The 12,696-nt window shown below is 34.0% G+C and overlaps 1 protein-coding gene across 1 annotated transcript in view; it reads left to right on the top strand.

Moving 5' to 3' along the window:
• The window catches only part of PLCZ1 (phospholipase C zeta 1), a 57,471-nt gene that overhangs the window by 16,913 nt on the left and 27,862 nt on the right, over positions 1-12,696 (top strand). Inside the window, exons 4-5 of the mRNA XM_008058581.1 lie at positions 6,340-6,484; positions 12,199-12,348. Of these exons, the coding sequence (XP_008056772.1) occupies positions 6,340-6,484; positions 12,199-12,348 (295 nt within the window). The remainder of the gene's footprint in view (positions 1-6,339; positions 6,485-12,198; positions 12,349-12,696) is intronic.

Raw genomic sequence — 12,696 nt, 5'->3', positions numbered from 1 at the left:
AGTAAATTGCATAATTGGACATTTATAAATATTGATTTTTATGGATTTATATATTGGAAAATTTAAATAGATTAAAAGTAATCCATGTTGCAGCTCTAGTTGTACATCCTATAATGTGTTGTACTTTTAATACTGGGCTTCATTTTAGTCAGTCAGTTGAGATACAGTGGTGAATAAGATTTTCAAAGCTGCTATACTCATCTGTGTACAAGTAGATAGACAGATACTGAACAGGTAAATACATATTTTCGGGGATTGATAAGTCATATTAAGAAGATGAAACAGGGTAACCTTGTAGAAAGTGATTGTGGGGTGGAAGTGTAACTTGAGGTAAAGTTGTGAGGAAAGGCTTTTTAGAAGTGTAATAGTCATGATCTGAGTGATGATAAAACGGAGGACTTGGGAAGATCTTGTAGAAAGGTCAGGTTAAACAGGAGAAATGATAAGTGCTTGGTATGTTCAAATAAGAGAAAAATAGCAAATGTGACTAGAAACAAGTAAATGATGAATGAAGGAAGATGAGTTTTAGGAGGTAAATAGGGTCAGGTTTTGAGGGCCCTGTAGACCAAAGAAAGAAAGATTTTATTCTAGTTATTGGGGAGCCCTTGGAGAGATTTCTTTAAGATAGTTTTATAATTTGATGTACGCTTTACAGAAAGAAAGAGTAGGGGGCAAAAGAAAGGCTGCAGGGGCAAAAGTGGAGGTAGATGATTTGGAAAGATTTTGGATCAGTCTAGGTGATGGTGGTTATATAAATGGCGAACTCATGAGGTGACAGCTGAGATAGTGACAAGTGAATGAATTGGAAATAAAGATGCTGCGTGACTTACGATGGGGTTACATCCTGATAGTTGAAAATATCTTAAGTTGAAATTCATCTGATTCACCTAACCTGCCAAACATAGCTTAGCCTAGCCTACCTTAAACATGCTCAGAACACTTAACATCAGCCTAGAGTTGGGCCAAATCATAAATGCTGGTAACACAGTACACGATAAAGTCTCTGTTGTTTGCACTCATGGTTGTGTGGGAATATTGTACATGTTGCTAGATTGAGAAAAGTTCAAAATTAAAAGTTTGAAGTACGGTTTCTACTGAATGCATACCATTTTCACACTATCATAAAGCTAAAAAATTTTAAGTTGAACTATCATAGGTTGGGGACTTTTTAGGTTGAGGAGGCAGAATCAAGTCTTACCTGGTGATTTGAAGAGCAGTGTGAGGAAAAGAGAGGAATCAAGATTTTGGGCGGATAGCCTAAGGTACAGATACTGCTGACTGAGACAGTGAACCCTGAGAGAGAAGCCCATCAAAGGATGCAAGACAGAAGCGAATCTCGTGGCTCCCATGTCACGTGTGAGATATCAATTAGTTATTAAATGACTAGTCAAATAGTCAGTTGAGCATATGTGTGTGGAATTCAGAAGAACTAGTCAGACTGGAAAAATAGAATTGGAAGTCATCAGCATATAGGTGGCATTTAAAGCTTTGTGATTAGATGGTATTACTTAAGGAAAAACCTTAGATTGAAGAGATATCTTATAATTCTATAATATCAAACATAAACATTGCTTCGATTCCAATTTCAAATCTAAACAAATGCATAAATCCACAAATAAAGGAATGTATTTATTTAGAATTCTATAAAGATAGCCCAATTTACAGCTGCAATTTTATTGCAAAATTTTCTACTTATATTTTATTATTTATGTTTTTTAAAGAGTGAAAATACAAATTTTAGAACAGGTCTGTTTAGAAATATATAATATTACTTCTAAATTTCAATAAAATGTCTCAACCCAATTTAATTATAAATTTCAATTTCAATTTAATTATATTTTTTCTTATTTTCTTTGTCCATCTTTGGAAGATACATCCTTGGAATATAAGTCTTTCACAATTTCTTTGCTTATGATAAGTGGTATAATGTAATGTTTGAGCATCAATGTTTACATTTTTATTGCTCATATTTCTTCTCCTTCCCACATGTTAATCCTGTGATAAATAAAGCCTTTTTGTGTCACAATTTCCTCATATTTTATAAAAGGAATATTAATAGTACTTGCTGATTAGTATTAAATATTTTAATCAACCAAAAGCTCCTCAAATTTATTTTATTGCTGATTAAAATTCAACTTCAAATGGAAAAAAGTAATGTTACTCACACAATTTAAAGAAACTTACCATTAATAAAAATTATACTCAGTTTATAGGAAGTATGTGAGGAAGATTTTAAAGATAAATAGTTTGTATTAAGGTTAGTAGAAATTTCATACCAAAAAGTCCTATACAAATTTTGGAATACAGGGAGCATATCATCTCTAAGCTTTCTTAGCCAAAGCCAAGAGAGAAACAGGATTAGTTATAAGATTTACAATGCTTATGAAAACAAAATGGTTGCTTGCTCAGAAGGGAATAAGAGAGAAATTTCCCCCATTCATTTCCAAAAAGGGGACTCAGAGTGAAATAGTGGAGAGTGGCCTCCACATCACACCAGAGAAGATGAAACTTTCTGTTATGTGCCTCTAATTATAAGTGGTTGGCACAATACTATGCAATCTCTTAAAACATTTTTTCTGGGGACCAAATCGTATGGTTTGAATATGCAGTTTCATAATGGTTGGATTGATTTATAGATAAAGTTAAAACTATCTAGAGAAGTAGTAAGAATCAACATTACTTATGAAAAGTTTTTTTCACAACCAAAATTGCGATGGTTTATTCCCACCCACAATAGAGAGTTCAAAATTTTTCCCTGGCAACCCCCAGAGAGCTGATATTCAATGTTGGTAAAAGGAGTAAGACAATTTACTTTGACAATCAACTAAGAATAACGTAAGACAAATGTCTTTTGTGGAAATTAAGTTTACAAATAAACATTACTTCTCCAATTTAAAAGTTAAATACATAAATAAATCTGCAAGTCAAGAACTAAATTCATTTAGAATTCTGCAAATATAGCCCAATTTAGAACTTGAGCCAGGAATTAGGTGGCTACCTTATTTGCCCAAAGAAATATCAATGAGTCAGACAGGATTTCTCTAGAAGAGTGTTCTAGGCTCATTCCTCCAACACAAGGAAAAGAAGTTAACAATGTTCTGAAGTTTTAGATTGTAGTGCATCACCACATGTCTGAATAAAGCAGTGTGCAGTTTAGCCCCCCAAACCTAAAAAAGTTATTAATAATTTAATTTTACACTTTGTCTTTATGAAGCCTCCAAGATAGATGAGATTCACCAATTCTCTTCCTCTCTAATGCCCTACTGCCTGGGGTATCTTCCTTCTTTCATCTATAGTATTCCCAAGGAAACATAAAGTCTCTTTTTTCTCCCTGAACTCAGCACCTTGACTTAGTGTCATAATTGTTTTATTTTTTTTTCTCAGCTGCACTCCTGCCTAAGTGTACTGCTTGAGTCATCTCCCTAGGAAGCATACAATCTCCCCAAAGAAGTATTAGCTCTAAAATGTCCATTTTTTTCATATAATGCATTTGGTGCTCTGTGTTTCTGTTGGAAAAATTGTTAATTTTATATAAGCACTGCTTCTGAGATCACACTCTCTTCTCCAGGTTATCATGACTTAGGGCAGGGTTTCTCAAACTCTTCACATTTTGAGTCAGATGAATTCTTTGCTGTAGGGGACTTTCCTGTGCATTGCAGTGTTTAGCAGCATCCCTAGCCTCTACTGGCTAGATTCCTGTTACAAATTCCCTCTGTCCCCAGTTGTGGCAGCCAAAAATGCCTCCGGACATTGACAAATACCTCCAGTGATGCAAAATTGTTCCAATGGAAAGTCAGTAGCCTATAGACAGTGGAAGCATTTAATATACCTCTTGGAAAATGAGTGTTAAATTGGTTTTCTAATGGAAAATATCTCTATTTATGACAAAGGGGCTTCTTTAACTTCTTTCCTATATGTGGGTATCAATTATGTGATCCTAGTGTTTCAAGTCAACCAACTTTTGCTTCAGTTATGTCTCTTCCAAGATTGTATTTTAGGTTACTTCTGTCTCCCTTCCACTTTTCTTCTTACATCTCTACACTTCCTATTTTTTCCTGACATACACACAGTAAATATATATATTGAATTGGAGTCTCCCTCTGTTGCCCAGGCTGGAGTGCAGTGGCACACTCACTGCCACCCCAGCGTCGACCTGCTGGGCTCCGAGATCCTTTCGCCTCAAGCCTTTCAAGTAGTGGAACTACAGGCACGCACTACCACACCTGGCTAATTTTTTAGTTTATTGTAGGGATGACGTCTCACCAAGTTGCCCATGCTGGTCTTGAACCCATGGGCTCAGGCAATCCTCTCACCTTGTCTCTCAGAGTGCTGGGATTACAGGCTTGAGCCACCGCGCCCAGCCAGCAAATATTTATTAATGGCCAACTATATGTCAAATATTTTTTGTGGGATTGAAATTTTCAATCCCTGCTCTTATAGAGCTTAGAACATAAGGAATAGACAGTAATTATGGATTTGGAGTCCATAGCACTAACTATCACATGATGTTGGTGGTTAGCTTCATGTAAGACCACCCTCATAGAAAATAGGCAGAAATGTGTTCAGTTCAATACAACTATGAATGTGTGTCCATGAAATTAAAAAAAGTCATCTTATTGCTATTTATAAGTGGGTACCCCCAAAACCTGGAATTTATTTCCAAAAAATTGTGTACTTAGTCTTATATGTTTAAATTTCAGTTGCCTTCAAAGTACTCTCCATTTGATGCACTACATCTATTGAGATGCTTTTCCCACTGCTCAAAACAGTTTTCGAATTTGTCAATTTTGATGTTTTTTAGTGTTTCTGCCAGGTTTTTTCCCCCACCTCTTCCACATCAGCAAAATGCTTCCCTTTGAGGACTTTTTTTTTTAATATGGGGAAATAACAAAAAAGTTTCTTGAGGTGAGATTGGGTGAATAGGAAGATTGGGGCATGAGGGTCATGCTGTTTTTGGTCAAAACTGCTGAACAAATCACTGTGGTGTGGGCAGGTGTGTTGTCATAGTGGAGGAACCAGTTGCCTGTTTTGCCTCAGCTTGGGACTTTTATTTTACCAATTGTGATGCAACTTTCTCAAAACTTCCAGACAAAAACTTTGGTTGACCGCTTGATCCAGAGGAACAAATTCTGGGTGTACTACCAGGAGCCTGCCTTCCAAAAGAGATGGGGTTTTTTCTGGTCCCCCATGTACACATTTGCATAAATCACTAGAACAATTTCTATAAATAAGTCAATAAGTTTTACTGAACTCCTAATGTTTTGGGGCAAAAATAACCTATATCATAATGACTGGCTCTGGGTCTAAAGATTTTGAGACATCTCTATTTATGTAAAGTCACTGGAAAATCTAAATGCAGCCAGTTTCAATTGACATAGTGCAAATAAAAGCCCATGTGTTAATAAAGCATCTGTCACCACTCTCTGGTAGCAAGAATACCTAAAATTCATTTAAATCCTGTGACTACAATGGATTTGTGAAACTAAGAATTTATTTCTAGGTCAAGAAACAGATTTATTTGTTGAATAAAAAAAGCAAATTCAGTTTCAGAAATTAGAAGAAGTAGAAATATATTTTCTTCAGTTTTGATAAAGCTGTGCACTTGGTACATTTTGAGGCAATCAGATCAAACTTTTCTCCCAGTGAAATGATGAGTCAAATAAACATAGATGAGCAGGTATTCAGGCTTCCTTTGCATAAATCTTAATTTTCTCTAGCTCATACTTGGATTAGCATTAGAGATGGCCTTAATAAAATGGCTAAGGAGATAAAGATCATTTACTGAGCCATCAAGCCTACTAGCTTCCACCTCCTCCAGCCAAAATTGTCTCCAGGAGCAAGTATTGTCATGATTATTATATTTTTTGTCTTTCCTTCCAGTATATACCCTATCCCCCAAAGTCTGATGTAAAGAAATGATTACATAATATTTTATTCATATATTTTTATCATTCTGAGAATGCTTTGAATATTATCTCTTTCATGATATTGCATTTAACAGTAGATACCATCATAAGCAAAATCATCTGGGTTGGGAGTATGGATGTTTTGGAACTATGAATATAAAGGTAGGCATCTTCATTGCTTCTGTGCAGTAAGCCTTGAATGAAGAGCAATAGAGTGTGAAACATTTGACTAGAAGGACACAGTGTTGTACTATACAGATAGTTTGTCTCTACACTCTTAATTTTGAGAATTTCTAGGGACTCAAATCTTGTCTTTCTTATGGATTTATTTATGCATTATTGCAAAATAACAAGTCTTTGGAATATTTTGAAACTATGGCATATGTTTTTAATGATCCACGATTGATACTCTATTTTTCTTAAATTTTGCTAGTGCCCTTGTGAAAGGATGTCGTTGCCTGGAAATTGACTGCTGGGATGGAGCACAAAATGAACCTGTTGTATACCATGGCTATACACTCACCAGTAAGCTTCTGTTTAAAACTGTTATCCAAGCAATACACAAATATGCATTCAAGGTATGTCCATATCTTGGTCAACTTGTAGTTATCCAAACAGAATCTATCACAATTTATTTGCTTTAAAATACTCTAATTGTTGAGCTTAAAGTCAGTGATATTTCAAATTGTGGATTATGGTCCATTAGTATGCAGCGAAATCCATGTAATGCATAGTTAAAGGTAGATTTGTCAAAGCTAATTTCAGGTAGTAAGGTTCATGTTGTTTCATGGAAATTTGTGTGTGTGTGTGTGTGTGTGTACATGTATTGTTTCATAAGGTAAAATATATTTCATATTGTGGATGATGGCCAAGAGAGTTTGAGAATTATGGTCTAGACAATAGTAAATATTTTACTAATAATGTTCAACGGTTGTACTTTCAAGACAAAAATAAAATGTATCAACAATGCATTATCTCAATTATTGGCATTTTAACAATGACTACAATTTCAGTTATTTATAAAGTAAGAAATGTTTAAAAATTTACTTTGGATTTTTAAATTATTAATTTATTAAAGTTGCAAGTTCAAAAATATAGTTTTTTCTAGAATTAAGTTCAGCTTACAAATTCTACTCCATATATTGAGCAGGTTTTAGCAATCCTCAGTCTGAAGGGGTTTTGAATAATACTTGGTTTTATGTACAAACTTGGCTAATTATGCACTTTCAGACATTTTAAATTGTTTTCGTAAACTTAATATGCTTGATTTCTTAAGTAGGTCAATTATAATACAACTGTAGTATAATCAAAATGATTTAACAAAATCTTACTAAGAACATAAATAATTTTACTTAATAAACTTACAAATTTAATAAACTTAAAGTTCTAACTATGTCAACATATTACATAATCTGTAAACAGAAACTTAAAATCACAAATTAATATAAATTGCTTTATGATACATGAAAATAGAGTATAAAATAAATATTCCTGAAATACAAACATCATCATATATGAAAGATTTATATCTAAAAATAAAAATATTGATAGTATAATGCTGAGTCTCCTGAACATGTAGTTCCAGAAGATTTCTAAATTGGTGTCTCTACTCTAGCCTCTTTCTTGAACTTGACACCAACATATACCACTACCTATTTGACATTTCCACTTAGATGTTGAATAAGCATATTTAATTTAATATGTTTAAAATTGAGCTCCAGGTGTTCCTCCCAATTCTGCTCTTTCCATGGTCTTCCCATCTCAGTTAATGGCATCTTCTTTGCTCAAGCCAAAATCACTGTAAATATCATCCTTTCTTTCTTTCTCTAATTGACCCCTCAGTCAATTTTTCAGCAAACCTCTTGGCTCTGCTTTTATAATTCATCTTGAATTCTCTTCTTTCCATTCTTACTGTCACTGTCCTGGTCAACCACCATCACCTCTCACTAAGGTTATCGCAATGGCCTCTTCCCTTGTGTTCCTGCTTCTCTCCTTATCCCCCTGCAGTCTCATCTTACATATCAGGCAGAGTGGCTTTCTGGTATGTCAGATTATGATATTCCCTTTCTCAAAGCTTTTGGTCTCACTGCAAATGAAAACTAAAATCCGTATGATAACTCATAAGACCCTAAGTGCTCAGTTTTCCATGACTTCTCTGAATTCTCCTGCTACTCTGTCCTTGTTCACTGGGCCACTCTGGCCTCTTTAGTCTTTTTCAGACACATCTCAAAGCCTTTGAACTAGCTATTTCCTTTATGTGACGTACTCTTTTCAAATATTTGCCTGGCTAACTCCTTCACTTAACTTAGAGCAAGTAATTGAAAAATAAAGTAAAATAAAATAAAATAAAAAATAGAGACAATCTTAAAATTTAAAGGCATTGCAAGGATGAGAAAAGCCTACAGGTTCTAAGAATCTGGAGAGCAAGAGATGAGCAATTAGATAAGAAAAGAGATATAGACACCCTAATCGGAAGGGAAGAAGTAATCTTTATTTGCAGGTGACAGGATACAAAGATTCCACAAAAAGCCTTGTTATAACTAATAAATGAATTCAGTAAAGTTGAAGGATACCAAATCAATATATAAAAGTCAGTAGTATTTTATATACAATGACCTAACTAAAAAGCAAATCAAGAAAACAGTCTTATTTCTAATGACTTAAAAAAGACCCACAAATGAATTTCACCAAGAAGGTGAATGATCTGTATACTGAAGACATTGATGAAAGAAATTGAAGAAGACACAAGTAAATGGAAAGATATGTTGTGCTCATGAACAGAAAATATGTTATTGTTAAAATGTGCATCCTACCTAAAGCTATATACAAATTTAATGCATTTCATGTCAAAATTCCAATGGCATTATTCATAGAAATAGAAAAACATTTCTAAATTTTGTATATAACCATAAAAGACTCTGAATAACCAGAATGATTCCAAAAGCAAAAAACAAACTTGGAGGCATTACATTTCCTGATTTGAAATTATATTACAAAGTTATAGTAATTAATACAGTACTGGGTATAAAAACATCATATAGATCAGTGGAATAAAATAGAAAGTCCAGAGATATGATCAGCTAATTTCTGGCAAGGTCACAGGGAGAGCACAATGGGAAAAGGATAGTATCTTCAATAAACGGTGCTGAGAAAATTGGATCTCCACATGCTAAGGTATGAAATTGTACCCTTATTTTACACTATACACAAAACCAACTCAAAATGAATAAAAGATCTAAATAAAAGATTGACACTTTAAAACTCCTGGAAGGGAACATAGAGGAAAAACTCCTGGACATTGGCCTTGGCAATAATTTTTTGAATATCACAGCAAAACTCAGGACACAAAAGGAAGAATAAATTGACTACATCAAACTAAATAGATAAGTAAACAATCAGCAAAGTGAAAGGGCAGCTATGAATTGAGAAATAATATTTGGAAACCTTATATCTGATAAGAAACTAATATTCAAAATTTGTAAAGAACACATACCACTCAATAGTGGAAAAAGAAATAACCCAATTAAATAACGAGAAAACAAAACTTGAATAGACATTTCTCTAAGACATAAAAGTGGCCAACAGGTATATGAAAATGTGCTCAGCATCATTAATCATCAGGGAAATACAAATCAAAATCCTATGAGATATCCCTTCCCATTCTTACCATGTTAGAAGTTCTCTTATCAAAAAATCAAAAGATAGCAAATGCTGGTAAGGGTGTGGAGAAGAGAGAACTCTTATACACTGTTAGTGAGAATGTTGATTGGTACAGCCATTATGGAAAACTGCATGTAGATTTCTAAAGAAATTAAAAATAGAACCACTGTATAGCCCAGTAATCCCCCTTCTGAGCATGTACCCAAATCAAAATCACTGACTCGCAAAGATACCTGCACTGCCAAGCTCATTGCGGCATCATTCACAATAACCACTTTACGAAAACAACCTAAGTGTTCATTGACAGACAAATGGATAAATAAACAGTGGTACATATATACAATGAAATATCATTCAGCCTTAAAAAAAAGAACAAGATATTATTTGCCACAACATGGGTGAGTCTGGAGGACTTTATGCTAAGTGAAATAAGCCAGATATAGAAAGAAAATTATGTACGATCTCACTTGTATGTGGATTCTAAAAATAAAATAACATATACAGAGATAGAGAACAGTGGTTACCAGGGAAGAGAGAGAAAATGAGATATGTAGGTCAGATATGTAGGATGAAAGAGTCTAGACATCTAATGTAAAACATGAGGACTATAGGAAATAAAATTGTTCTGTGTATGGTATTTATGTAAAATGAGTAGATTTTAGCTTTCTTTGCTACAAAAGTATACAAAAATAGCAACTATGTAAGATGATGGACATGTTAATTTGCTTAACTATGTAACCTTTTTACTATCTACACTGATCCTATAACATATATTTCTTAAATATACAGAACAAAATTTATTTTAAAAAAAACAAAGAAGAGGAGGTAAGATTTAAAACAAAGTTTTGAGCAACAGAGACTAAATGAGACCTCTTAGTTGAACAAGATGACACAATTTTGCAGCATAGATCTGATGGAAGTTTGGATTTTATACTCAAGAAAATCTCTATTACTTTGGGAAAGAGAGGATATGAATTTAAATAGACTTGATAACTATGAGCAGGAAAGGACCTTGGGTCTAGTTGCGTGTAGTTTACTAGAAAAAATATATTTTAAAAAATCTAAGTTTTTGAAAGAATTTTATTGTCACAAAACTCCCACACATCTGACTCTTGGGTGAACCTTAAAACAGTCCTTGGTCAGGAAGTAGGCTGCAAACATTGCCTGGCTTTAAATAGAGCCAACTTCTGAACATCACTTTTGACAAGTCAATGAGGCTAAAAGAAAGACAAGTGGATCTTCCTAGAGATGGAACCAGAAAGAGAGAAAAATGAACCTACCATGCCAATGAAATCAGCTCTTCATGGAGGAATCCACTTGCTGGATCATCACTTTGCTCACTCTCAAATAACTTATTATATTTGGAAAGAACTTTACACTAGTCTGTTGATGTTTGAGTGAGACAGTAGACATACGCACTAGCCTGTTTGTATAGTTGAGAAAGTCACTGTAGTAGGCTAAGGACTCCCAAAGATATAGGTTCTAATTATTGGAATCTGTAAATGTTGCTTTATTTGGTAAGGTCTTTGTAGATGTGATGACGTTAAAGACCTCTGGGTGGGGAGATTATCTGAGTGGGCCCCAAATACCATCATATGTACTTCTATAAGAAGGAGCTAGAGAGAGATTTGTCAAACCAGAGGAGGAGGCAAAGTAAAGATGAGGACAGAGATTATAGCAATGTGGCAACAAGCCAAGGAATGTCGGCAGCCACCAAAAGCTGGAAGAGTCAGGAAACAGATTCTCCACTAGAGCCTGCTGAGGGATGCAGCCTTGCCAAAAGCTTCATTTTAGACCAATGAAAACTCTAGTCAGACTTCTGTTGAGCAGAACAGTGAGATAATACATTTTGTTGTTTATGCCTCCAAGTTTGTAGCAATTTCTTACAGCAATCATAGGAAATGCATATACTCATACATTAGAAAGTTATCATATGTCCTACTCTGAGATCTGTGAAAATGCAGCAAACCTTGCAATTCCCTGACTTGTTTACAAGTTGATAACTTTGTGCCCTGATAAATATACAAGAAGTCAAAACAAAGAAAAAATATTGAATAAGAGCCAAAAATATCTTTTTCTCTATTTTGTGGCAAATTTTGATGTTTGGTAAGAAAGGGCAGAATATACCTTTGTAGACTCATCTTCAATTAATAAATCTCCCAGCTTACCTGTGGTAATAAGATTTGTCTTATACCTAAATATCTTCTTAATATCTAAATATGTGTATATTTTAAAAATAAAAAATAAAAATATAGAATATTGCTCTTTGATAACTTGCTTTTCTTCATAAGATTATAGATAACTTTATATGTATAAATATGCGTGTACATATATAACTTAATCAGTCTATATTATTCCTTTATATAGATGTGGTATAATTTATTCAAACAAGAATCCACTGATGGATGCTTCAGTTGTTTCCTATACTTTTGGTGTAAATAGTAATAATTTTTTTATATGTATTTAATGGCCCCTGTTTAGTCAAACTCAAAAGTACTTTCAGTTTAAAGAATATTTATTTTGCAAAGATACTGAACGTTAAAAGTAAGTTTTAGATTAAGCACTTACATTAATTGCATTAAAAATATTTAGAAGTTCTGATTAATAACCATAGTAATGGTTCATTTTTTAGACATCTGAGTACCCAGTGGTGCTGTCTCTAGAAAATCACTGCTCCCCTTCTCAACAAGAAGTGATGGCAGATATTTTGCAGACTATTTTTGGAGAGTCCCTGCTTTCTGATATGCTTGATGATTTTCCAGATAGACTACCTTCACCAGAGGTAACATTTTCGGAGAAGCTCAGGTTAAGTAAAAACAAAGCAAAACATAAAGACATGCCACTGTTACGCTGGCCTATGAAACTGGGTTAGAGACCAAAGTGCTTAATTTTGATTATTCATAGTGGTGTATCTTTTGCAATGTGTTGCCTAGGAAGTGTGCCCATGAGCTTTTAGGTGAATATATTTTGACGAAGAGAATACATAGAGATCTATGTAAAACCCACATTTTGATTGTGTGTCATACCTCATGGATCCACAATTGGAAGACAATTGGTATTAGGCCCCAGGAATTTGGTATATTTTATAGGCAAAAGGCTAAAATAGAGGCTGAAAGTCTAGACTATGAAT

This window comes from Carlito syrichta, unplaced genomic scaffold, assembly GCF_000164805.1.
Source record: "Carlito syrichta isolate Samal-C Ts95f unplaced genomic scaffold, Tarsius_syrichta-2.0.1 Scaffold303451, whole genome shotgun sequence".
NCBI lineage: Eukaryota > Metazoa > Chordata > Mammalia > Primates > Tarsiidae > Carlito > Carlito syrichta.
The sequence above is the reverse complement of the archived record's forward strand: the minus strand, read 5'-3'. Positions and strand labels throughout refer to the sequence as shown.